The 25,726-nt window shown below is 46.5% G+C and overlaps 1 protein-coding gene across 7 annotated transcripts in view; it reads left to right on the top strand.

Moving 5' to 3' along the window:
- The window catches only part of FRMD4A (FERM domain containing 4A), a 299,143-nt gene that overhangs the window by 260,777 nt on the left and 12,640 nt on the right, over positions 1-25,726 (top strand). For all 7 annotated transcript variants that reach the window (XM_064504777.1, XM_064504774.1, XM_026119401.2 and 4 more), the window contains exons 13-20: positions 647-785; positions 6,873-7,014; positions 15,743-15,876; positions 19,426-19,548; positions 22,722-22,950; positions 24,222-24,278; positions 24,772-25,009; positions 25,517-25,681. In XM_064504777.1, the coding sequence (XP_064360847.1) occupies positions 647-785; positions 6,873-7,014; positions 15,743-15,876; positions 19,426-19,548; positions 22,722-22,950; positions 24,222-24,278; positions 24,772-25,009; positions 25,517-25,681 (1,227 nt within the window). The remainder of the gene's footprint in view (positions 1-646; positions 786-6,872; positions 7,015-15,742; positions 15,877-19,425; positions 19,549-22,721; positions 22,951-24,221; positions 24,279-24,771; positions 25,010-25,516; positions 25,682-25,726) is intronic.

The following is a 25,726-nucleotide window of genomic DNA, read 5'->3' as shown; positions in this document are numbered from 1 at the left end:
CTAATATTTGAGGACCATTGGGAGTCCCAAAGAGGAAACATTTAGCTCTTATTTTTCCTGTTTTTATATTCACTCAGCTAATCGCTGAGTAGCATTCTTCTCTCCAGAGTACTAGGCAGCCCTCTCTGAGCCACACAACTCCATACCACATGGCAAGTCCTGCTGCCATTTAGAAATGGGGAAATCAAGGTACCTGAAACTTTTCTCCCGTGTTGTTTAAAGCAGCCATTGATCCTGTAGGTCTTTAGTTGTCACGAGGATCCTGATATTTGGGAGCAACTGTCCAAAGCCAGAAGTGGTGGAGGGGATGAAGGCTTGGCCTTGGGTGTCTCAGCATGTGAGGCGCACAGGATTCACAGGCACTTCGGCATTAGTGACTGCTCTGGGACACATAACAGGCCAACATCAGCTGGACCAAACTCAGAAGTTCAGATCAAACTGGACAAACTGGACTAGTCCAGTAAGTGAAGGCTCTCTTGGCTTCAATAGCTATTTATTACTGTTCTCCAACCATTTTTCCCATTAGTGCAAGGGTGTGCTCAGTAAGGAGAGCAGCTTTTACTAAGAGGTCTATGGTTATTTTCTGCAGCAGAACCCATCTGAGGAAACTTTGTGTAACCCCAGTTCATTCTTTCCTCCTCTCCAGGGCGTCTGTGACCAGGAGGACTTTTGGGCATAGTGGCATCGCTGTGCATACCTGGTACGCCTGTCCAGCACTGATAAAGTCTATCTGGGCTATGGCCATTAGTCAACATCAGTTCTATCTGGACAGAAAGCAAAGCAAGGTAAGCGTGTTGGAGGTGGGATGTGCACGTTGAGTTTGGGTGAGTCCTTCTCACTCCCCTCCTTGGCAGCAGGGTCAGAGCTGAATGTTGGCTCTTTTGCTGCCTTCCCTTTCCACTTGAGATTAAACAAGGGCAAATTGACTCAAAATATCTGCTGGCTTTGGCCAGGATGAGGGCATTTGTATCAAATTCGTGTCTATGGGAGTGAGGATTGAAGGGAAAGTTGTACTGACTTGTGGCAAAATCAGAGCAGCCAAGGTTTCTAAGCAATCCCTGTCTGGATTATTTCCACATGTCTTCTAGTTCTTGAACGCTGTCATAAAGTCAGGGCAGCTTCCAGTAACCAAGTTTAAAGTAGCTGCAAACCTGTCTCTGAATCCTTCTTGCTGTCCCATGCCTTTTACTGTCATATTCTCCTGGCAATGAGGGGTAAGGATATTGTGTCTCTTTCCCTGCAGTGTCTCACATCAGAAAGGGGGGATACTAACGGCTTGGCTTTAGAAGGAACTGTCTAATCTGGCGCTACACAAAGGGCTGCTTAGTACACAAAAGAAACCGTCTTGAAACCAGAAGAGTGTATGTTTTTCACCTAATTCCTTTCAGCAACAGTCATTTTTAGGCATGCCCAGAACAGCAGGAGATCACTTTGATCACTTTGAGATCCCTTTGAGACCCAAGAGAGACTTTCCATGGAGATGCTGCTCTCCATATGAGCATGCTGGTGTAAATTTTTACAGACTGTCTTGAGGGGTTGCCTGCTTATAGGGCTGCCTGCGTTTGCCCCCTACCTCTGTTGAAATGCCAGGCTTGCGCAGGGTGACATCCCATCCAATGGCTGAAAGGATCTAACATCTTGCTGTTGCTGAAGGGGCAGTCCACTGCCTTCATTTTCAGGCAAGAGCTGCTGCTTCCCTTGCACAGGCACTGGTCTTATATGAGGCACCTTCGTGAGCCAGTTCAGCCTGCTAAACTGGCAGAAAAACCTTTTCTGTTGTTTTTCTTTGCTGCATTATTTTACACCAGTTCGGTGAATTGAATTGACCCACCGAGGTTATAAAAAGGGCCAGCAGCATGCTGTTAGTCCAGCTCACTCTAAACCCTTTTGACGTTTGTTTTCCCTATCATGAGCTCTGTTGCTTTATTGTAGAGTAGGTAAGAGTTTCAGATGCCTTGGGCAGGACACATGATAACACCAACTTTGGCATGATCCCTTCTTATGCAAAAAAATTGTTACGGTTCATCTTTGTGGCTGTGAACTGTGTTGACTTTAGGAGGCATAGCTAACTTCCCACCCCTGCCTGTGTGCCAGCCGTGAATATGGACAAAATTACATGTCCAGCCAAAACCAGGCAAGGGATTCCCCCCTCTGCTCAGCACCACCAAGGCAATGCACAGCTCTGTTTTGCCCAGCTATTGCTCTCAATAAAAACAACTCAGTAAACAAACAAAAGTTTATTTTCTTACTTTTAAGCAGGTGGATTCCCTGACTTAGTTGCAAAGTATTTAGGTCACAAGCAACCAACAAACGAAAGGAGATTCCCCTCCTCCTCCCATTTCTTTGGTAAGAAGCTGGGTCTTTTAAATGCCCAGGACTTCCCTTCAGTGACTTCTTTTGTTGTTGGCAGATTGTGTTTCAATCTGATCTCCCCTCTCTCACACTTTTACAGACAGCACCACCCACCAGCCCTCGTTTGTCAATCTGTCACGTCTGTGACCATGTCAGAGCGCTTTGTTACAATAATCCCAGTGGTCACACTAAGGCTTTGAAGTTAAGACACGCAAATATTTTTGTCCTTTTCTCTTAAGGGAGCTGGTATTTTAGTCTGTTGTCCTCGTCTTTAATATGACACTGTCAAGATTGATAGATCCATCAGTTTTAATTGATCTGTTCAATTCATGCTGCTGGTCACTTCAGGACACTGTGCCTGTGTACACTTTGCTTTTGAAAACCAGTAAAGAATATTTCAAAGTGGAGCAATGTGAAATCTTGTTGCAGCTCTCAAAGGCTTAGAGAAACATTTTTTCAGTTTTAAGTCACATGGGTTTGTGTTCCCTTAAATCTCAGTTCCCACTTCAGATGAATTGTCGACTTCAAAGCAGAACTTAGATACTCCCTGCTTTTATGTCCAAACTTGGCATTTTGCATGGTTTTGACAAAAGAAAGACAACTGAAAACAAACTGGGAAGAAACCTGCTGGGCCCGAACTGGCTCCAGTGATGTAGATTAGATGTCAGGAGATACTCCATGGTGAGAAAGCAAGCTTGAACTCCATACTCCCTCTGTAACTGGGCAGCAGTTGGATTTGGACCTTCTGCACAGCTCCATGGGAAAAAAAACTTCTCTTGATTTTAAAGTGAAATAAAATCAACCTGCATGGATTTTGACCGTTTTGCAGTGAAAGGAGATCCCAGCCTTCTTTTTCAGCTTTGCTCCGTGTTGAACTCCTGCCAGCTTGCTGAGTTCCCAGCGTCTTGCTCCCTGCTGGCTCTGGCTCTTTCTCCCTGCAATTGAAGCATAACATAGAGACTGAAAAGATTCCCAGCTTTCTGAGTGAACACATCAGTATGCAGAACTCCTGTCAGCTTCCCTTTTTTCAGGAGACAAATGCAGCAGGACTTGAAACCATGTCTATGCTCTGTTGACTCCACCAAGTTAATCAAAAGTTTGGCCTAAAGGCCTTAAGAATTCTCTTTTGGGGGGAATTTCCAATAGTATATTTCTCCAAGAGCAAGTCTGTGGCAGAATGAGTCTGGTAGAAACTAGGCAAGGAGATTCAAAATGTCATACTGAAACGCGTGCAGCAAAACCCTGACGCTGCAAGCAAGAGGGACAAATTGATTCCTGGTGTCAGTCTACTCTCACTTCTCACTGATGGATTTTTCTTCTCCCTCTGACCCTGTCAGAACAGCACCAGGGATCAGTTTGACCCTATGCTTTGAAATGACTCATGAATGAGTGAGTCTCCCTCCATGTAAATGAGACCTGGCAGGTCTACATTGAGTGCTTCAAATTTTCTGAGCCTGGAGGGACTGCTGCAAGGCCCAAGGGAGGACTAATGGGATGTAATCCAGCTTTCCACTCTTGCGCTGTCAGTTCTACACCTAGCCCAGGCCTTGCACTGGCTGCTGTTCAGTGGCCTGTATGAAATGAACTGTTGTTCTCATTCCTGCTCTTGATCAGTGACTGTCCAAAGCACAAGACCACCTGACACTGGTTGACATTGCTGTAGGCAGCAGAGGAAGCAGGGAATGAGCAGCAGGGAAAATTAAGCCAGCTCCCTTCAGGAGATGTTCAAATCTCAGTGGTTTTGCAGGGCCCCATTAGCAGAACTACAGTCTATCTTAAAACCTTCTCTGCTAGCTTCAGCAGGTTTGAATTGCACCCTCCATGGAAGAAGCTCACTCTGCCCTGCCGACCTTGTGTCTGCTCCCCCTCGGTTTGCTTTTTGTCTCTGCAGGCTGCAGGGATGCCTGGCTTCACTCTTGCACCAGCTTTCACTTGCCCAATGGAGAGCACCCTTCCAGCAGCTGCTGGCTTGGCATGCTGGTGAGGACCACAGCATCCAGCTGCACTGCCTGTGCTCAGCTTTTTAACTAGTGCCTAGACAAACAGGTAGGGCCAGTGTGTGCTCTAATTTGCAGCCTGAATATGAACGGAAATAAACTACAAGGCTTCTCACTGAAACTACCCAAAAAATAAATGCCGGCAAACCACTGTCCCCAGCGCAGGAGAACATACTGGAGGGAAGGATGTCTCTGTACAAACTTGGGTTTTATATCCTTTCCTAGACATCAACTTCAGGAATTCAATATACTGCATTAGACAGATGCTGGGTTGGACCAATGTGGCTGTTCTTAGGGTTGTACAGGGTGTACATAACCCTACACATATGTAGGGTTGTGCAGCATATGTACCTCTGCAGGAGATAAATCACCAGGATAGCAGCAGACTTAAGACTTGTTGCCTCTGAAGACGGCTTTGCAGCAAGATAGCAGTTCCTGCTCAGGCTCCTTACTGAAACTCCAATGGCAGGAAATCTTGTTAGATAAAAGGAGTCTCCGCGCAGAATTAACCATCCAGAGCTATTTGGAGAACATCTTTTACAAATCTTGTTCCATCTTGGTTCTGACCAGAAAAAAGAGATCCAAGAAGCTAAAAGACTGCTGTCTTTTTCCCTGGGCTGGGACTGGGGAGGAGCTGCTGGAAATGAAAGGTTTCTAACTGACTGTAGCATTAGCGTAGCAGCATCAGTGCCAGTTGCCTACTCTGCTCTGAGATGTTGGCAGGTAGCTCTGCCTCTGCCCTCAAACAGGGGTCCGTGCACACCCCTTGTTTATGGGGCTGCTGTGGAGATAAGCTTGTGAGGCATTCAGGTACCTCTCAGTGGTAATGGTGGAGCCTCTAAGTACTCAAGAATATATAAATTATAGTAATACTTCTATGGGTGTTTTCAGTGTGAGGATCTCCCAGTGCTGTCTTCATGTGCAGTTTTAAATTAGGCTTAGAAATACAGTATGCAATACGGAGACATTTTAGTTCCATCTCATCTTTGTTCTGGTGAGAACAAATCATATCCTGATACACTGATGGCAATCAGATTCTGATTTCTTAACACTGTAATGGTTTGACCATCACCCAAAAATCTGTATGACTCTCCTCTCCCCTTGAGGAGATGCACAGGTGAACGCTCAAGTTCCTGAACTGGACTTTCAGCATCCCATTGAATGAAAGCTTTTGGGCTGCTAAAGAGCCTGGGACCCTTGACACAATGTGCAACAGCTTGACACAATGTGCAACAGCTTTCTGGGTTCTGGGAAATAGAAATTCCAGGTCAGTGGTCCTTTGAGACCAGACTAATTAAGTTTCAGCAGCACCGGACTAGCAGGCTATTGGGTGGTGGGCTGAGCTCCACTCTCTTTCCGTCCATGACTGGAGATTTCATATATAGGTCAGCAAACAAGAAGCCAATTTCCAGATCAGAAGTGAAATATCAGTCATCTTTGTGTTTCACACATAGCATGTTACAGACAGCAAACTTCTTTCAGGCTTTCAGAGCTTTCTGCTCTGTTAACCTGGCATGTTGGTTGAAGTGAATTCAACAACCAAAGCATAAAATAGAGTTCAGAGCATAAGCCTGCCCTTAACTCAGAAGAGGCAGAAGAAAATTTTTCGTGTGAACAGATTATTCCACAACTGCTTAATGAAAAGTTTCCATATCTTTTCCTCTGAAGCATCTGGATGTGACCCCAGTCAAAAGTGAGATACGGGAGTAGAGGGGCTTGGGAATTGTTCTGATATAGCATATGCTATTTTAAGGTGATCTTAAAGTTGTACAGGCTAGAAAGAGGTCTGAAAATTTCTCATAGCCACACAAAACATTGTTTATGCAATATGCATGTTTATTTTCCCCAGGAGGTGCCTTGGTCATTGACATTTGGTGGGGTACAATGGATGACTCCTTGTGCTGTTTGTGGCCAGTTACTGGGGCTAGCCGTTGTTTTCTCACTGGAGTAATGTTAATAGTTTAAGAAGTCCTGGATTCTGAAGAGATCCCTCCCAGTAAGGGCATTGTTTGCTGTTTCTTAGTTAGGACCATAACCTGAACATGTTTTTTTTTGCCTCTGTTTTCTTCCGTCTTCTCATGACAGCCCATTTAAGCCATGTCCTCACAGTATCTTGGTCCAAACCTCGTTGCAAACATGGAAAGACATGTCTTGGCTTCCTTTAGATGCTAAAGCTGGTCTTTAGTCTTTGGGGTTTGCAGTTCATTACATTGCATTACTAGAGGTTTCCTACTGTATTTGTTAATACAGTAATTCCATACATATTTGTTTAAGGGGGGAAAAAGTCCTTGGCAAAGCAGAGAAAATAACAAACAGCAGAAAGCAATGCCAGAATTGCACCCACTTAAGAATGCAAAAAGTGCAGCAGTGAATACAGTGCCAGATTTGCTCTATTTTTGTAAAATAATACAAGTTTGCTGCGGAGACCTGTTTCCTGCAAGGCCTGTTTCCTGCCATAGTGAACTGTCTTTTTGCTTCTGTGAGCTTTAGAGAAGTGCTACTAACTCCTATGTCCACTTCCAGTCCAAGATTCATGCTGCAAGAAGCCTGAGTGAGATTGCTATTGACCTGACCGAAACTGGAACTCTCAAGACCTCAAAGCTGGCCAACATGGGGAGTAAAGGCAAAATTATCAGCGGCAGCAGCGGGAGTCTCCTGTCATCAGGTAGGTTCTTTATCCTGTAACTGCAGAGAAATGTGGTGGGACCATGTCTGTGAAATAACGGAGGAGCTGCCAGAAGCTGCCCTGCAGAAATGAAAGACACTTCCTTTCAGTTGCTCTGTCTGTCCAGGTGTGTCGGCCCATCTCTCAGCACACTGCCCCACAAACAGCACAGGCTGCAGGCCTCCCCCTCTCTCACTGCCTCTGCTCATTTCCTCTTTGTCCCCAGGATGTCATCTTCAACTCTCTCTTCCCAGCTGAGGCCTGGCCTCTCTTCACAGTCTCTCCCCTAAGCACCCGCTAATATCTGTCTCTCCCCAGGCCATTTGCTGTCTTCAGCAGATGCTTTCATGAAGCATTCCCCAACCAGCTGTGGGGAAGTGGTCTGCCAGTGCAGCTCACTAGGGAAACCAGGGCTGGGGATTTGGTGGTGTCCCTCAGCAGCACAGAGGCAGGGTAACTTCTTCACAGAAGCTACCTTGCCTCTCCGATGCTGGAATTTGCCTGGTCTCTCAGGCCCAAAGGAACTGTTTCCTAGCACTCTCCGCCAAACTAGTGCCAGGGACCTCGAGGTTTCTTTTGGTGGCTTTGAGCACCTTCCCATAAAAGGAAGAAATATGACTGCAAAATAAACCTAAGAAAAGTTGCTAAAGGAGAGGGACAGTGAAACAGAAGAGAAGAAACAAGGAGCAAGAGTCAGGAGCTTTTCTGCATTTCTTTCAGACTCCCTGTCAGTCTGGACAGGGCAAGCTGTCTGTAAAACAGTGCTAAATGTCACTCCAGGAGCAAAGCAAGGATGAATAGTTTGCAAAAGTGCTTTAAGCTCCTCAGGTTAGAATCTTTTCAGGAGGACAGAGTTGCTGGTATCTGTATAATTAATAGTACCAGTCAATTAAATGTCATGGGTTAAGTGTTGTTTGAATTTATCGAAATCCATTCTGATGAGATATGTTACAGCAGAAAATAACCTCTTTGTGATTGCCAAGGGAACAGTCCCATCTAAGAATGCACGTGCTATAAAATTGAGCCCTCTCTGACTCAATAGATCAGTTCTGCATCACTGTATTCTACATGTCTCTTAAATGCTACCCTCTCCCACCTGGAAAATGTCCAGCAAGGGGTTAAAATGTGAAATGCTTATTGAGCTCTGGAGCAGCCCGCTGTGCAGTTCCTTGCCTTGCCTGTGAACAGAGATGCCTTTCTGTTCCTTAGGTCCTCCTGACAAGCACACAATCCGTCTCTGTGCCTCCCATCGCTCAGGGAACTGTAGTAGCTGGGCAGCTCCCAGCCTGGTGTCGGGTTGTTGGAGCCCTTTGTTTGTTTGGCATTTTTTCCAACTCTCCTGCTGCAAAGTAAATAACGTTAAGTACTCCAAGGAAGTTCTTAAGGTCTTTCCAAGATCTCAGCCTCCTGGGCACCATTCCCAAGTTTGTGAAAGCTACTTGGTAGTAATCCTGTTTTCATGTTAATACACTGGCTTTTAGCCTTTCTGGAAAAAAAAATGGGGGTCTGCTTCTGCTCTCACACTGGGAGAGAGTGTTATCCAGGTGAAGTCAGCAGAAAATTAGGCCCAGAAAAAAGCTTCTGTAGGGCCAGCACCTGATCTGGGTTATATGGATAGAAATCCCAAACTGAGAGCTGCCCAGGCTTTTATTTCTGTATTGTTTTTGCTCCCTGCTCACATCCGTTCTGGCTGAGTGGGGTTTGCAGACTCAGCAGAATAGCCCTAGTTAATGCCCCCTGCCTAATTGCCCTATGCAGAGCTCATTGACTGGATGAGTCATTTCTTCTGGCTGGGGTAGGTAGGTGAGACTACCTGGATGCCTATCTAGGACTTTGAGAATCTCCTTTTCAGTGGAGGTTCTGCTGGTGCTCCAGTGGGCCGGGAGAGCATGGCTCTTTCCAGATTCCTATCTTGTCGGTCCTACCAGCTGTGTGAGTAGGGCTCTCCCCAGGCTTTAAAGGAGAGATGTGGCGTTTGCTGCTGCCGCGTGACTTCCAGCAGCTACAAGCGCACTTGTGGTGGGAGGGAGGTATAGAGAAAAGATGTCTGTTGGAGGAGGACAGAGAATAGGGAACCAGAGGCCCTGGATTGCTTCCCCACAGTCACCGCTGTGCTCCGAGATCCTCCTTCCCTCGAGCCGGCTGGCAGAGCTGAGCCAGCCCCTGCCGCGCTGCGGAACGGGAGGGGGCATTGGCTGCCTGTCCCAGCAGGGCACATTCGCTGGCTCAGGCCCAGCATGTGCGTTTCCTCCCATTGTAGATGGAAGATTGTTGGGGCACAATCACAACAATGATGGGTTATCGCGGTACAGCTTGTGTGTTGGAGAGAATGAGTGCAAATGATTAAGTGGCCACAGTAGATTTCCAGGCTATAAATACCCTGAGTGACATGAAATCACAAGGGGAGAGTTGAATATCTTTCTGTTTACTGCCTCTGCCCCTGCTTCCCTGCCATTCTCTGTCCTTTTTTCCTGGAAACTATTTGTAGCCATTTCCTCTTTTCATCTCACTCCCCCTCAGTGGAGGGGCCATCACCACCGTGAGAGGCACACTGAAGCTGCCTTGTATCTCTTGGATTTGCAGCAAGACTGCAAGGAAGCTTTTGTTATTGCTTAGGGTTGTCACAGCATTTGGCCAAGATCCAGCTGTGCCTTGAGAGGCAGTCGCTTCCCCACAATATTTACAGTCTCTGGACACTGCGGAGAGGAAATGGAGTCTTGTACTGGGACAGTGACTTCCCCGTGGTCACAGCAGTTCAGTGCCTAAGCTGGGAGAACCCCCCGTTCCTGGGTCCTCCTTATTTCCCAGGCCCTTGACCTCTGTCCACTGCAAAGTTGTAGGTTTGGTCCCTGAAGCTGCCAGGTATATTTCTTAGAAACTCCCCTTTTAACCTTTTGTCAGCATTTTGGCTTGGAACGGGCCCCCAAATCAGTGGGCTGCCAAGACTTAGCTCACAGCACCAACTTCTGTTCAGGATCTCTGTGCTATCCCTGGATATTTGGATTAGATTTGCCCAGGAATAAAGAGGTGGGGTCTGGTTCTGCTTTCAGACTGGCATGAACCACGATCAAAATCAGCAGAGGTTGTTATTAGAATGACATCAAATGAGTTCAAAGCTGTTTTTTTTTCTTCACAGCAGACTGTGCTGTAAGAGCTGTGCAGGGCTCCAAGCTATGGAGGAATCCCGCTATCATGGGATTATTGTAAGGCTGAGCCCCAAACTCCCACTGGCTGTAGATATCCCATCCTTCATGTCACTGGGTAGCGGAGACACCACAGAGGAGCACCGCTGCTTTAGCTCTGCAGATGTCCTGGAGGAGCCTCCGGCCCCCCAAGCCCTGTTACTTCAGCAGCAGCAGCGGAGGTTTCCTGTGCACAAGCCTGTTTACGTTAGAAAATGCCACAAGCGTGCAGACAGGGCCCAGCCAGCCAATTCCCGGCCCCCACCTCCCCATCCGGCAGGGCCGTCTCCCAGCTGCGCTACCCTAGTGAGTGTCAGAGCGGATAAACAGCAACCCATGCAGCCTCTGGCCAGGCCCGTGAGCGCGGGGACTCGCGGAGATGAGTCGCCCACAGGATATCTGAGCGCATCCTGTGCGGAGCAGCTCCAGCTGGGCTCCCGCGCGCCGTGGAGGATATCCTATTTGTCTGGCAGAGCTGAGAGACAGCAACTGTCTGAGTTTGCTGGCTGTTGTGTGCCGACGTCCCAGTGCTGTGACTCAGCTCAGGCTCTGGCACGGAGCAAGCGTGAGGGGACCTCCCCACCCCACTCAGGGGACAGCCTTCCACAGGGACCTCGCTGAAACACCAGCAAGCTGGAGCTGGCAGGAGGCTGTAGTATGAAGGATTTGCCTTATTTAGATGCATTTTTCCTGGAGCAGGAGACTTGCAAGAGAAAGAGAGAAGAGAGGTATCAAAGAGATTGCCAGCATTGCACAACTGGATATGAGTGATATGAGCAGGGCCTCTGTGAAGTTTGTTTTCTTATTTAAGCCTCGATGCTCTTGCCTTGCCGCTGCTCAGCCACTTTGCTGCATCTCCTCTTACAGGTGCTAACACTGAGGCTCAGCTCCCTCTTCTTCTCTTCAGCATCCCATCTCTCTTCCCTGCTTATTTTCATCATTCTCATTTATCTCTTTTCCAGGCTGACTCCACTCTACTACATTAGGTGGTGGAAATAGGGACAAACAGCGAATCACTGTTAGGGCTTTCCTCTCCAAAACTGTGGCTCACATTTCTGTGGCTCACCTTTGATGAGCTTTAAAGCAAGGCTTGTCTTGGAGCAGACACCTGCTAACCAGGAACCCCTGCATGCAGACTCAGCACATCATGTTGATCAGACCCTTTGGGGATGTGACTTGTTTGCTTCATAGCCCTGTCAACGTCACTGAGATGCTCTTAACTTCACCGGTATAGGAGGGATCAGAAACCAGCCCATTAGCACTGGTGAAGGAGCTTAGTCATGGATTATGCTGGAGGAATTAGTTGACCAGCGAGGACCACAATCTCCCTGTTTCAAAGCACCTCTTCCCCTGAATGTCAGGGGATGGAGAAGTCACCCAGAGAAGGAGGAGCAGAGGCTGATCGAGTATCAGAAGAATAGCATATCACAAACTAATTGGGCATTGAGCCAAGACTTGCATCCCATCATGTGTGCTCCGGAGGAAATGTCATGTAGGATTTCCTTCAGTTTGAAATTAAACCAGCAGGACCAGCTATAAAAACATGCCCCAATTCAGCAGGTTCCTGGTGCCTGTCAGAGGTGGCCCCATGCTTGCTACCCAATGTTTTCACAACCCTTTCTCTTTTAGGACCCTCAAATGGTTCTAGAGAAGCGTGTGTTAAAATGCAGAATTTGGTAAATCTGTGCACTGCAAATGGGAAGGAGGCTGGATAATAATTTTCATAGGCAGCCCTGACTCAGTGGGCATCATATTTAATAAGGAAGATTCAAGGTAGCGTCTGCTTGGTTGGTTTGGTTTGAGCTGGTCTTTAGTTATTTCTTTCCTTGTTTTTGTGGTCTCTTGATTTGTTCTGACATTTTTGGGTCACTTAACACTGGGTTTAAAAGTGGCTCTGTGGCCACAGTTTTGCTCAAGGCAGAATTAATACCTTTTTATAAGTAAAGAGCTTCTAATGGATGCTGCAGGCATACCAGCAACACAAATTGCTGTTTTCTGCTCCTGTACAATCATCTCACACTGGTGTGATTCAGCTGACCGAGCAAGTTTATATTTGCGTTACACCTGTAGGAGCAAGCAGAGAATAAAACCTGTAAAAATCTAAACAATCTAAGCCCAAAATAGATCAGCTTTTAAGTAAAAAAAAAAAAAAAAGAGCCAGAAGTTTCTGAAGAGGCAGTTAGACAGAAAGCCCAGCCCAGTCCTTCTCTTCAGGAATGCCTCTGGAAGTAAGTAGGTCTTGCAGAATGCCCAAGGGATTATCAAAGTCAGGTGTGGTTAAGCTAAGAAAGTTTAGCATCACAAGCCCTGAACTGTGAGTGCCCTGTCCTCAATCCCATAAACCCTCACTACACTGGAAGGCTGTGAGACAAAGACACTGGATATAAGTTAATTTGAACTGCTTTGCTAATGCCAAAAAGGACATGGTTTTAGCAGTAATCCCATTGCTTAATTCAGAATGTAACAATGTACTTCCAGATTCTCCCCAAATCCTTTGCTTCCTAGGAGGAGTGACAAAGATGACAAAATGTGCACTCAGTAGACATTGCCCCGAATGCATCAGGATTGAGACCAGTGTGGCTCTTATACAGGTTTAACACAGCTGGAGCAAATGCCATGAACTGTCTGTGCTTGATTTGGGTCTGTACCAGCTCGGTTACAAGCCATTTATTTCCCTGTTGTCATCACACCTCAAATCAGCACAGACGTCTGGGCACAGCTCAGACTATTCGTGTGTTTTTAAATGTTTAGCATCTATGTAGCTGCTGTGGCAACAAGCAGTACAAAAACTAGTAGATTTTAAAAATAAATCAAAGACTGATGGGAAGGTAGGGAGCAGAGAGAGGAAGGAAAGGGGAAGAGCAATTGAAAGGAAAACATGGGTCATTGAAGTTACCCTAAAAGGAAAAAAAGGATTGAAACATCTGCAGGAATCATGAGCAGCTTATTACCGGGGGTCAACAGTTTGTTGGCAATTAAACAGAGAGGTTCAGCAGTTCAGCTTTTGCTAGTAACTGCTCACCAGGGTTACTATTAAGAATGACTAAATGCTGGAGAGGCCTTTCCCCTGCCAGTGCAAACAGAAGGTTCCTCGGAAGGATCCTGTGAGGTTCTTGCAGTGCAGATGGATTCGCGGAGTTGAATTTTGTTGCTCTGGGAGGGCAAACAAACCCAAATGAAGTGGGGGCAGTTACGGCAAGTAAACAGATGTTACCATGTGGTTGTCCTGATTCATCTGATGATGCTCAACCTGGTTGACCTTTAGAGAACCTTTTCCCACCTCTCCCACTCCAGGACAGCCCAATAAAGGGTGTTACAAGGGAGGGTTAAGAGGTTCTTAAAACCCGCATTTTGCGGAATAAGTGCCAGTTTTCCTGTATGAAAACTGCAGAATATAATGGTGGAAAAGATCTGTGACATTCTGTGCTCCCTCTGGACCAATGCAGAGCTGTTTCCCGGCATGGATTCCCTAGATCCTTTTTCAATGTAGCTTTAACAGTCTGATGGAATAGTAGCAATGAAAGATGAAACTGAAAGCACAAATTTCACTGTGTTTTGCTGCCAAACCAAAGAATTGTTCCCAGGTTCATTCCAGAGCTTTGTGAAATGGCAGCAATCTTTTCAACCAACTTAGCCTGAGTTCACCGTACACTCGGGAGGCCAAGCTGCAAATGTATCTAGAAGCCCCTCCAATCCACAGGTGCACAGAGACCTGCACGTGACATCCCATAAAATCTGGCTTCTGTGGATAATAAGGGCCTGCTTTCTCTCTGCTGTTGCTCTACAGAGGCAGCGGAGCCCCCCAAAAGTCAGCCTGGGACACCGAGGGCTGAGAACCACTGAGCCCGTCCAGGAGAAACTGCCTTGACAGCGTTGCTGAGTCAAAGGCTTCTCTGCAGGCACGAACTTAGAGGGAACTAGATGACCTGCATGAAGTCCCTGTGGAGACACTCTGGACACAATCTGGCTATATAAACAGAGGTGTCTGGTGCCATTTTAGGTGGGTTAGAGTATCCCACTGCCAGTCCGAAAGGCTAGGGGTCTCATAAGGTCCTGTGTCACATCTGTCACCCCACAGGAGATGTCTCAGATATGTTAGATCAGCAAATAGCACTAGACATCTTTGTTTAAGGAAAAACAACCCTTTAACTTGTGAGAACATGGCAGCCCCATCTAGTCAGCCCAGCTTAAGGTCCCATATGGGGTTTACTTAAAAATAGTTTCAGATGCAGACTTAAACTGAGTCCCAGAGCTGGGTATGAGGCAGAGCTCGAGGGTGCACCAAGCTGCAGCTCTCAGTCACGTTCTGTGGATGGAACCACCATTGAATCCACCACAGATACCAGAACTCAGCTCTCTGTAAACATAGCGTGGGCAGTTTGAGCTACAGCTATAATTAATAGCAGTCATCAGGATAAGTGGAAAGTGTGTGGGGATGGAGTTTGTCCCTTCTTGAGCTTGCTTTTCATCTCACAGCGTGGCCATAGCCTTAATGTCCTTATTCTGTGATGAAAGGCTGCACTCAGGAAAGCATGCACTCAGGGGGATCAGGGTGAAGTAGCGGATTCATTGTAAACTCATGCCTGAGCCCAGAGATTCATTAAAGAGGGTAAGTGCTAAGCACATCCTAAAAAATATCAGCCACCTATAAAAACTCAAGTTGGGCACTCAGAAAGGGGGTGCATCCAAAGTTGCCCCTTATGTGAGAACCTAGACCTTGGACAGTGATTGATGCATCATCCTAAACCAAAATAAAATCAGGAATCCCATCAGTATGTTCCCCATAAGAACTGAAGTCACAAATGCTGATGTGACACCTGAGTGAGTGTCTGACTTAATTCTGGATTTGCACCAAGAGAATTGAATGGACTTATTTCAGTGGAAGTTGCCGGGCAATTGCCACTTGGAAAACCATGCCATTTGGGCACACAGCTTAAATATCTTGACCTACCTCTTAACAAGAAACAGCTACCGTCCTGGGAAGACCTCCTGCAGTCTATTGTTATTCTGGTTTTGTTTTTCAGCTTAGCTTATGTTACAGCAATCTTTCTAGGTAATTTTGTTGCATTACGTTTTTTTCATAAAGCAGACACTTAAGTGGATTGAATTCAGTATTTGCTACTAGGGTCTTTGTAGTTTTTAAATAAGCAGGCTGTATTTCAAATGGCTTCTCCTAGGCTTACTCTCCTCAAAATCCATCCCCAGTGCTTTGTAAACTGTACTGTTATTTGCTATTGGGAACTTTTACGGGAATGGTATGTCTTTTTTTCTATGATTTTACATGAATAATTGTGTTGCATTTATTTTTCTGGAAAAATGATTACAGATGTCTTTGTATGCTGCACTGTCCAACCTCCGTCTGTTAGCTTAAGCATTAAGGATTTGCTGTAAACAAACATGAAGCAGGGTAACACCTGCTTCGTGTCATAGTCTGATTTCTTTTTGGAAAGACTGCATCCAAAGTATAGGCTTTGGTAAAATTCACAAGCACTCCAGATGTGTGTTCCAGTGTCAGCTGGCCTAGTGAAATCATTGTTTGTTGATAGGTTCCCAAGAGTCAGATAGTTCTCAGTCTGCCAAGAAAGACATGCTGGCTGCATTGAAATCCAGGCAAGAAGCTTTGGAAGAGACACTGCGCCAGCGCTTGGAAGAGCTGAAGAAACTGTGTCTCCGAGAAGCGGTAGGCAATGGACATTTTATAAATTGTAACACTTGGTTGCTTGCATTATTATAGCATGCTTGTTTTTCGGAAGAGGCACGGAAACAGCAAAAGCAAGTCCTTCCGCAGTCACCTGTTTCAAAGCACAGCATTGTACAAAGGCCTCAGTAACGTTCAGCCATTTCAACTCCAGATTGCAATGTCATGGGGCATTTTCCCCTCCGGAGGAGGGGGACCCGATGTCAGTTGGATATTCACATGACTTGGGGTTAGGAGGGTGTTGAGCATCCGTGTCTCCTGTTTGAAGTTGCATCTGAGATGCATTCAGCCAGGCTCCTGCTAGGCTTGTCATTGACTTTGGCAGGAATATGCATGTACCTAAATGGCGTAGAGAGGCTGTCCTGTGTACTGGTAACTCACTCCTCAAATGCTTTTTACTTTATTAGCCAAAAAAATGTGGCTGGTATACTTTCTTCCTAGAGCAGGTCTGGCCTTAGGTGCTTTTCTTCTCCTGACATGTTCTTCCTGCTCCCAGCTGCTCCCCAGTTTATCTGCTGCCTTCCAGCTCCATGTATTGCCTTAAGATGTAGCTATCTCAGACAGCTGAAGAGCTGATTGTGTGGCTTATGTACAGCACGTGGGGTCTCTCTTTTGCTGTGCAAAGTACAGCATGGGAAATCCTCCATATAGAGTCCCTTCATGCAGAAAGCCCTGGCGCTGCTGGAGAAGAATGGCAGTGTAGTAGCAGACCTTGTGAAGACGAACCGCTGGTGATCCCAGAGTGCTGGGGAAGAGCAGGCAGAACAGCTGAGGAACTCATCCCGTAACCTTCCCACTCATATGTCTGTTCATTCTTGGAGTAGATGTTGACCAGTTTAAAGATGAATTTAATACTTTTGGAAATGAAAACCCTACTACAAATGTGCATGGAGACACAGATTAGCATGGGTCATTCAGCAATCCTCCTTTGTTTTCCAGGCCTGAAAAAATCTGAATTTAACAAGAAGTCATGATGTGTAACAAAACAGGAAGCTGGCTGCAGACAGTGGCACTGAGATCTTCCAGCCGTTGCTTAATATTTAATGTGTATCTCGCCTTTGACAAAAAGAGGGGAACTGGGTCACTGGCCACTGATTCAGCTTTCATTGCGATTTGTTGCAGTTTGGCTGTGGCTTTAATACCAACAGGAATAAGCTATGGAAAACAGCTCTCAACAGCAGAAATCTCTGTGGCCCCAATTCCCCTCTTACTCAACATGGGTGATCCTTTCTCACCTGAGAAGTCCTCGTTGACTTCAGCAAACAACTTAGCTGATAAAGTTTGCAGGAGCAGATCCAGTGCCAGAAGTCCATCGAGTGCAGAACTAAGATCATCTGCTGGAAGTGGTCACACGCTCTTCAGGGACTGATGGACAAAGTTGAGAGATCTCTGCTTGTCCTGGGAGAATTTACCACCCTAAGCTAACTCCGCCTGAAGGCTAATGCCCTGCAGGAGTGTACGTAGAAGGGAAGAAGTGCCTGTGCCTCAGTCACGGGAGCTCACAGCCCTATGCTCTGACTTTAACACAATCCTCATCTGTGGTGCAGCCTCAGACACTGCGCTGTGCAACCAGGGCCCAGATGCAAGCTCCCCGCTGGAGCTGACTCCAGCAGTCAGGAGCAATAACGCCGTAACACACTGCAGCACAGCTGCCCATCTGTCAGCAACTTAAGAGCTGGTAAAAATTGTCACTGCTTTCTACAGATGATCTGAGAGAGGCAGTTGATGGACATTTGGGATCTGACCCAGTCTTGCAACCCTTCAGCTCATCCATCAATACCCTGCTGTTGGGAGCATTTCCTCTCAGACTGCCCTGAGTCCTATCTGCTTTGGCATAGGAATGGCCAAAATAGAGGGAGAAGGAGGTGAATTAAGAAGATGAAAAAGGGTTAAAAGTGGGGACCTACTCAAATAGCATGGTCAGAGCCATTCATAAGAGTGGCATTGAGTTACCTCAGGCCATCACCACTCCAGTTACTTATTAATTTAGATTACATTTCAGGACTGTGTCTGTGAATACTTTTCAGCTTATGAAGGCAGCATGGTAGTGCACATTAATTTTATTCTGCCCAAATCTTGGGCATTTTACAGAAGATGTTAACTCTTTCCCTCCTGCCCTGCTTCATGTTAAGTTAGGGGTTATAAAGAAAATGCCCTTGTTTCCCTCAGGAAAGGATACAAGAATCTGTGTCTTGATGCAATAATTAGAGCCACATAACACTAGGAGAAACATGTTACAGGAGAGCAGCTGAAATAACTTTGCAGGGCTGGAGTGGGGAACACAGGATGGGACCCACGAGATGCTGCAGCAGTGCCTCTCACAAAAGCAGGTTGTGCACAAAACCCGTTTTGCTGGGAACTGCTTGGAGGAAGGATTTGAAAAGGCCAGGTCCTTGTTTCCTAGTGACCTGAAAAGAGCAGAAAGAAAGCCCCCATTAGGGAGCTGGGGAGAGGCCAGGGCAGGCAGGAGGGGCCTGAGCTGCACACTCACGCTCGCATTAAGGTCAGCCCCTGTTCTTTGGGATTCAGATGATTTAGGTTATTCTGCCAGCTGGATCCTCTCAAGGCTGATGCTAAAGAACACAAAAGCCTTTTGTCCTTCATAGGGGGACTTTTGAGTACAAGGAGTTGGGCTGTTCTGGTAGTGAGGCTCCTGCCTTATTCTGTAGGCATTTGAATGCCTTTAATTCAGATATGTGTGGCTGTATTGTGCATGCCAGAAGAAAAAAAACCCACAGCATTCACATCAATACTGGCACTCGCTGTTCCCTGTGCTCCATATATTCCTCAGCTCTGTGGAGTTTGCTTAGGATTTTGAACGAAACTTTGCAAATGACCCCATCAGTCTGACAAAGCATCACCTAGTATCACTCCAAAGCTGCCCATGACATCCCCTGGGTTTGGAGGGGGGTCTGATACATGAAGTGTTATCATACAGGTAATTATGTACCAGGCACTGCTTTTAGTGACTATTTTCACTGCATTCCTCTCAGACACATCATGGGAATATTTTAATGTGCAGGTCATAACCTGCATGGCTGTTGCCATTGGGGCTTTCTGACTCAGCAGGCCTGCATCATGCACGAACGCAGTCAGATCTGCTGATCTCCTTTCAGAAACAAATCAGCAGAAGCTGTCCTTTCCTGCTAGCCCTACAGCATAGATGAAAATAATGCTGCGATCTGTTCAGCCTCAGGCCCCAAGGCACTAGGGGTGGGCACCACCCACAAACGGGTGCTGAGCAGGCCACTAGCAGTTTTGTTCATTTTCCCCCCATCAGCAAAATCCGTACTGGTGCACAGGTTAGAAAAACTCTCCACTCTGAGTGTCAGATCCCAGGCTGAGTGTGTTCGCAGGGCGGGATGCTCTCCTGTACATATTACCAGCTGACTGAACTAGATACGGTGTTAATGAAAGACTGTGAACACCTGTCACTTTACAGTCACAGTTCAAGCGTGGTGTGGTGCTTTGCACAGGCCAGGACTCCGCCACAGCATTCGCCAGATGACTAACAGCATTTTCTTCTTGCAGGAGCTCACAGGAAAGCTGCCGCGAGAATATCCTCTAGATCCTGGGGAGGAGCCACCTATTGTCAGAAGAAGAATAGGAACTGCCTTTAAACTGGATGAGCAGAAGATCCTGCCTAAGGGAGAGGTGAGGCTTGGCCCTTCCCTTACAGCCCCATTTCCCCACCTCAGGTCTCTAAGACATCCAGCATGCATTATGTAGGGGCCATAATGTTTTTCCTGTAAATGACTAGTTGGTCACAGGGCCTTTTTTTTTTTTTTTTTTTCTTCATTTTGCGCCAGAACAGGGAAGCAGAGAGAGGGTTAGTGGTCTTAGTTCAGACTTGGAGTTGAGATTAAACCTTCAGGGTTAAACCCTGGCTTTGCTAGAAGCAGCAGAAATAGCCTGGATGACAACTGGACCAGTGATGATCCAGATGCTCCAGTGACCGACTGCAGTGATTTGTGTGAGTAAGGAACACATCAGGAGGCTCTTGAACCATCTAAGCCCCGCTGTTGCCTGACATTTTTAGCACAAACAGCCACTTGCTTTCTGTTTTAGCAGCAATCTGAATTCAGAACCAGAAGCACCCAGGTATTTTTCCCCTAAAAGGGCAGAAAAGCACCAGAAATATCCATCTTAGCCCTGCAATAGCAAAACAAAAGCATTTTACTCCCCAATCCTTAAACAAAAGAGTTTTCGTCCCTACCTATAGAGAGCTGGAATTATGTTTTTCTAAGTTTGCCAGGGAGTGTTTGTTCTCTTCCCTGGCTCCCACAATGTGCTGGGTCAGTGCCCTGAACCGTGGCTGTGAAAACAGGCCTGCAGCAGCTGTAAGGCGGGACCGGATTCACAGAAAAGCCATTGTCTGCAGAGACGCATTTGTCTCAAGACACTTGTGTATATTCCAGTTTTGAGTTTCCTTTTTATTTTTGTAAGGAGAGAGACTGGATGTGGTGTGACTCTGCGGTTTAAGGCTCAGTTCAGCCAGGGAATTAACTATTTGTCGTTTTGTTGGCATTTTACTTCTGCTGAAAAAATAAACAGCTGGAGCTCTTTGGTTTTGTCCTCAATGGAGCCTGGGAGAGGAATTCCACTGAAGTCAAATATTCATGAACTAGCACATTTAATTAAGCTTTTCAAAGGGAAGCACTGCTTTGCTAGGTTACTCCTAAAAGCCCTGCAGTCTGTTGGCTGCTCTGTTTTATAGCCTGATTTCCAGCTTCCCCAGATCCTACTGCTAAGAGGCAGCTTTTGGGTGAGGAATCTCCTTATTCCAGCAGCAGGGTTAGGTGAGCAGGCAGAAGAGCATGACAGCAAAGCAGCTCCTCCCTGTTGCAGGCACTCTGCATTTTGGCAACAGCATTTCAAACATGCTGACTCAATTTTTTTTTTCCTCCCACCTTTTTCATCTGTCAGACTTTAAGACTGCCTTGAAAAATCATAAATTTCTCTTTTCGAAGAATAATGTTGAGCTGTGTTTATTTGGCTGCCTGTTTTAGAGCTTTTAGAGGCCAGTGATGATTTTCATACACGTTTCAGCAAGTATGAACATTAGAAACTCAATTTAAATCAAAAGGTGAAATTCTCCCATAATCACGTAATTCCAGGACTGAAATTACCAACTGTGATGGGGACTGAAGCAACGCACTTCCATCTGAAGGCAGATGATAGCCCTCATCTTCTGAGGTTTTATTTATTGGGCCCTCACTGGAAGAAAATAGACAATAATGGCTGGGAGGAAAATGAAGATGTTTTTTTCTAAGATATCCTGGGTGATTTAGGACTGAATCTGTGAAGGCCTAAAATTACAGCGCACGCCCAACTCTTGGTAACTTCAGTAAGAGCTTTGTCAGAGCATGAATTGCAGGGTAGGGTCCTATTGTATTTCTTGGTAATTGCCCATACCTGGTCTGTAATCCCCATTGCTTACTCCAGGAAGGATTTTGCCAGAACGCAGCAAACCAGGTTCCCAGCCTTAAGGCTCTATTGTGTCAAATTCACTTTTAATAAGTTTGATGTTGATAGAGCTTATGAATTCTTCAAAAAGAGGCCTCTTAAAAAGGTGGGAGTGGAGGGTCCAGTATTCAGTAAAGTGAGGGAAATTATAATTACCGTTTTAAGGCAATGCTGACTCACCACTGACAGCAGGGGGATTGTTTTTAAGCCAGAAGCACAGAATAAAAACTTCAGAGGACCATTTCAGTTTGATTAAAATTCCCACAGCATCAGCTCTCGCAGCATATGCAAAGAGAAAGGATTTGAATTTGCGTAACAGGAGGCTCTCCATGAACATTTGGCTATCAGTGCTTGTGATCTGAACATGAACAATTCGTTAGAAGTAAAAGAGTTTGTCTTTTTTCCCTAATTTTCAGTGTATTGTATTCCCCTTTCTAGCAGACCAACACTAAAAACTCCATAGAGTTTGGAAAGGTAGCCAAATACATTACAAAGAGCAAATACCTTTGAAGATCACAGCTTGGGGTCTCTACGTGCCAGGAAGCACTTTATCAGCTTCTGTGCTGGCATAAACCTGCCTAGATCCCTTGACTTCTAAGCGTAACTAAAAATCAGTAGGTAGCTTCCAGGGTACACCTGGCTGCATTTAAAAACTCTGCTGAGACCCTACAAGGGCTAGTGCTGGAGCCGTCAGTGTACAGAAAGCCTCCTGTTACACACTGTGCTCGCTCTGAGATCACCCTTATGGCTTATAATTCAAGGAGACGATTTTCTGGTGCAACGTGATACAGCAGCCCATAATTACACCAGGGGTTTATTTGCCCATGGGTTGTGATGGCCATACACCAGGGAGGAATTAGCCATCTTCTCCCTTGTTTCCCCAAAGAGATTGGCAAGCGTCAAACATACCTGTCAAGAAAGTTGAAGGTGTAGCTTTGCATACATACGTAGGGCTGATATTGAATGGCGCTCAAATATGGGAGTAAGAAACAGGCACAGGGAAAGGGTGGGAGGTAGACGTTGCCCATAAAGCAGGTGTGAAAGGATGAATGTGTCGACAGTAGAGCACCACTGAACTGGGCTGTGCTGAACTGCGTGGAAAGCCAGCTAGCACAGGGGGGTTAGGGCTGGAGCACAAACATCCTTCTTGTATTTGTCATCTCTCCCACAAGTTGTGCTCCCAGCCATTCGTGTGAGCAGGTAGAGGTCGTATGCACAGGTAGGCCCTGAGATTAGGAGAGCAGCATGATGATGGATGTTTTCGTGATGATGAGTCTTGAGCAATCAGGCTCTTGGGGAGCTTCCCCATGGCCGGGCAAGGGGAGTTTGATGGCAACCAGAACCTATTTCCCTTTTCCAAGGAGGCAGAGCTGGAGCGCCTGGAGAGGGAGTTTGCCATTCAGTCGCAGATCACAGAGGCTGCCCGACGCCTGGCGAGCGACCCAAATGTCAGCAAAAAGCTGAAGAAACAGAGGAAGACATCCTACCTGAATGCCCTGAAGAAACTGCAGGAGATCGAAAACGCCATCAATGAGTATCGCATCAAATCTGGAAAGAAGCCAACCCAGAGAGCATCCTTGATCATAGATGGTAAGTGGGGCTCAGTGCCTGAAATATCACCAAAGGGTCCATGGAGGACAGGGAGCAGAGCAAAGCTCTTGCCTTGAACTCATGGTTCGGGGCATGGATTTCCCCTCCTTTTCTTCCCTCTTGCATCTGGAGGACTCCAGCGGTGCGGGCAGTCGGGCTGTCCTTTCCCATACCAGCGTGCTGTCAGACTGGTGTCTGCAGAAGCTGGAGTGGGCTGTGTGCAGCGCATTAGGGATGTGCTGGTTCATAGCACAAGAGGCAGTGTCATGCTGTAATTATTATAAGATTATAAGTGTGTCGGGAAACCAGACTGTGGTTCCTTTGTTCACCTATAAAATTGCTCTGTTAACGTCTCCTACAGAGTGGTGCTGTACAAATGTAATTAATGTTAGTAGATTGGGGTGAGCTCTCTAGCTGAAAGGCATCTGTAAAATCAAAATGGTACAGTGTCATTGCTGTGTTCAAATGCTTTTTTTCTTTTTTCTTTTTTTACAATGTAATTCTCAGGGCATTGTATGGTTTACTGGGTTGTTGATTGCTTTTTCATGAAATCCATTAACTTTCTTTGGTTCTTTCTCCCTCACTGATTTCATCATTTCCCTTTGACTTGCAGAGCATTTCTCTGTGCCTTTATAGCAGGAACTGAGATTACAGCTACTGTATTTGTGACTTGGGTACCAAGTTGACTGCAGCTAGGGATAGCAGGTGGCCCTGAAGGACGTGGGATAGGGAAGGAAGCCCAAATGCATTTGTGGCAAGGACCTGGGAGCTTTTTCTTCTGTTGCTACAGAGAATGCTCAGAAAGTGTTTCCCTGAATTACACAAAACTGGAATATAGCGTGGGCCTTTAGCAACAGGATGATCGTTTTAGAAAGGCAAAGGTCAAACTCAAAGTCCTTAAGGCCTGAGGTCCACAGCAGACACAAATCTGACTTATGGCACTGTGCCATTTTACATCCTCTGGAGATCTCGGCGCTCTGTTATGACTCAGTCTTAATGCCCATTAATTGAAGAGTTAGCAGCTCCCTGAAAGGCAGCCTGCAAGCAAGAGACCTGGCCTGCAAATTTCCCCAGCTCTGCCCTCCAAGACTGAGAGTGGGCGGAGTCAGTTATTTATAGGAATCTTCTTGCCTCTTGGCTATGTGAGGAAGAAGACATGGGTGACTGCTTAAGGCTAAGACTCAGTGGAAGAATATGCCATGAATGCAATTCAGCATTCAGTCACTGTGATGCTTCTGACCCTCTGACCATCTTTGTTTTCTTCTCCTCAGAAGGAAACATTGCCAGTGAAGACAGCTCCCTCTCGGATGCCCTTGTTCTTGAGGATGGTACGTTTGCTGCTGCATATTCTAGAGTGCAGTAACAAAATAGAGAGGGATGCATGAATTACTGACTGACACTCAAAATGGAGGAAATGTTCTGTATAATAATCCACCCAAACTTCCCAGTGCCAAAATCGCTCTGGCCTGAGAGATGTTCCTCCTGATTCCAACTTGTAGTCAGCCCGGAGCTGTGAGTATTGCCACAGTTACTGCTCTGAATTCCTGTAAGACACAGTCCCGGAATCTTCATTTCTTTTCTCTTAAGATTTCAATAATTTTCATACAAAGTCATACACCCTTGCTGGCCATTCCCGTCCAAAATGGGATTATCAGCTGGTGCACTTCTGAAAGTCAGGCCTTCAGTTGGCTCCTGAATGCATCCAGTGGAAGCATGCTGATAAGGAACCAGGCTCTCAGGGTGTGATGCTGCCTCCCCTGGGTAATGCTGGCATTGGAGGTGTCACAAAGCCATCACCTCTCTCCCTCTTTCTCTTCACAGAGGATTCTCAGGTCACCAGCACAATATCCCCTCTCCAGTCCCCACACAAAGGACTCCCTCCCCGGCCACCCTTGCACAACAGGCCTCCTCCTCCACAGTCGCTAGAAGGCCTCCGGCAAATGCATTACCACCGCAACGACTACGACAAGTCGCCCATCAAACCCAAGATGTGGAGCGAGTCATCCCTGGATGAACCCTATGAGAAGGTCAAGAAACGCTCCTCACACAGTCATTCCAGGTAAGCCAGCCATTTCGAATGCCCCACCAGATGAACATCCTCTGCTTTTGGGAGGGAAGGCTGTGAGCCCCCGTTTAGGAGGTGCTGTTGTTCCTGGGAATGCTTAGGGTTATGTGCATGAAACAGCCTCTAACCGAGTCAGGCTCTTTCCAAAATGCATGACAAAATTGTCCCTTACGAAAAGGAGACACTTAGGCATTTTGGCCAATAATTATATCATAAAAGGAGGCTGCAATCACACAACTGCTGCTTGGTAGTTCACTGTTATTTTAAAAGACAATTAGAAAGGAAAGACAGTGGATCCTCTTCAGGCTTTAACCAGGCTTGGCCTTGACCTTCAACTACTGCAGAAGCAGAAGTCCGCAGTAGCAACGCGGAGTAGCGGCTGACATGGCTCCCACTCACCCCTGCAAGATCACAGGAGCGTTCCTGAGACCCGGAGTGAGTCGGGAGAGTCCCTCATTCAAATTCCTGCCTGGGAACTGAAGCACAGTGTTTGCTTTGCAGCAGTCACAAGCGGTTCCCCAGCACTGGGAGCTGTGCTGAGGCAGGAGGGAGCAGCTCCCTGCAGAACAGCCCCATCCGGAGCCTTCCCCACTGGAACTCCCAGTCCAGCATGCCGTCGACGCCAGATCTACGGGTACGCAGTCCACACTACGTCCACTCCACACGGTGAGTCCTCCTGGCTCTACAATAGCCTCAACTTGCTTACCCTAA

The sequence above is a fragment of the Dromaius novaehollandiae genome, chromosome 1 (assembly GCF_036370855.1).
Source record: "Dromaius novaehollandiae isolate bDroNov1 chromosome 1, bDroNov1.hap1, whole genome shotgun sequence".
NCBI lineage: Eukaryota > Metazoa > Chordata > Aves > Casuariiformes > Dromaiidae > Dromaius > Dromaius novaehollandiae.
The sequence above is the reverse complement of the archived record's forward strand: the minus strand, read 5'-3'. Positions and strand labels throughout refer to the sequence as shown.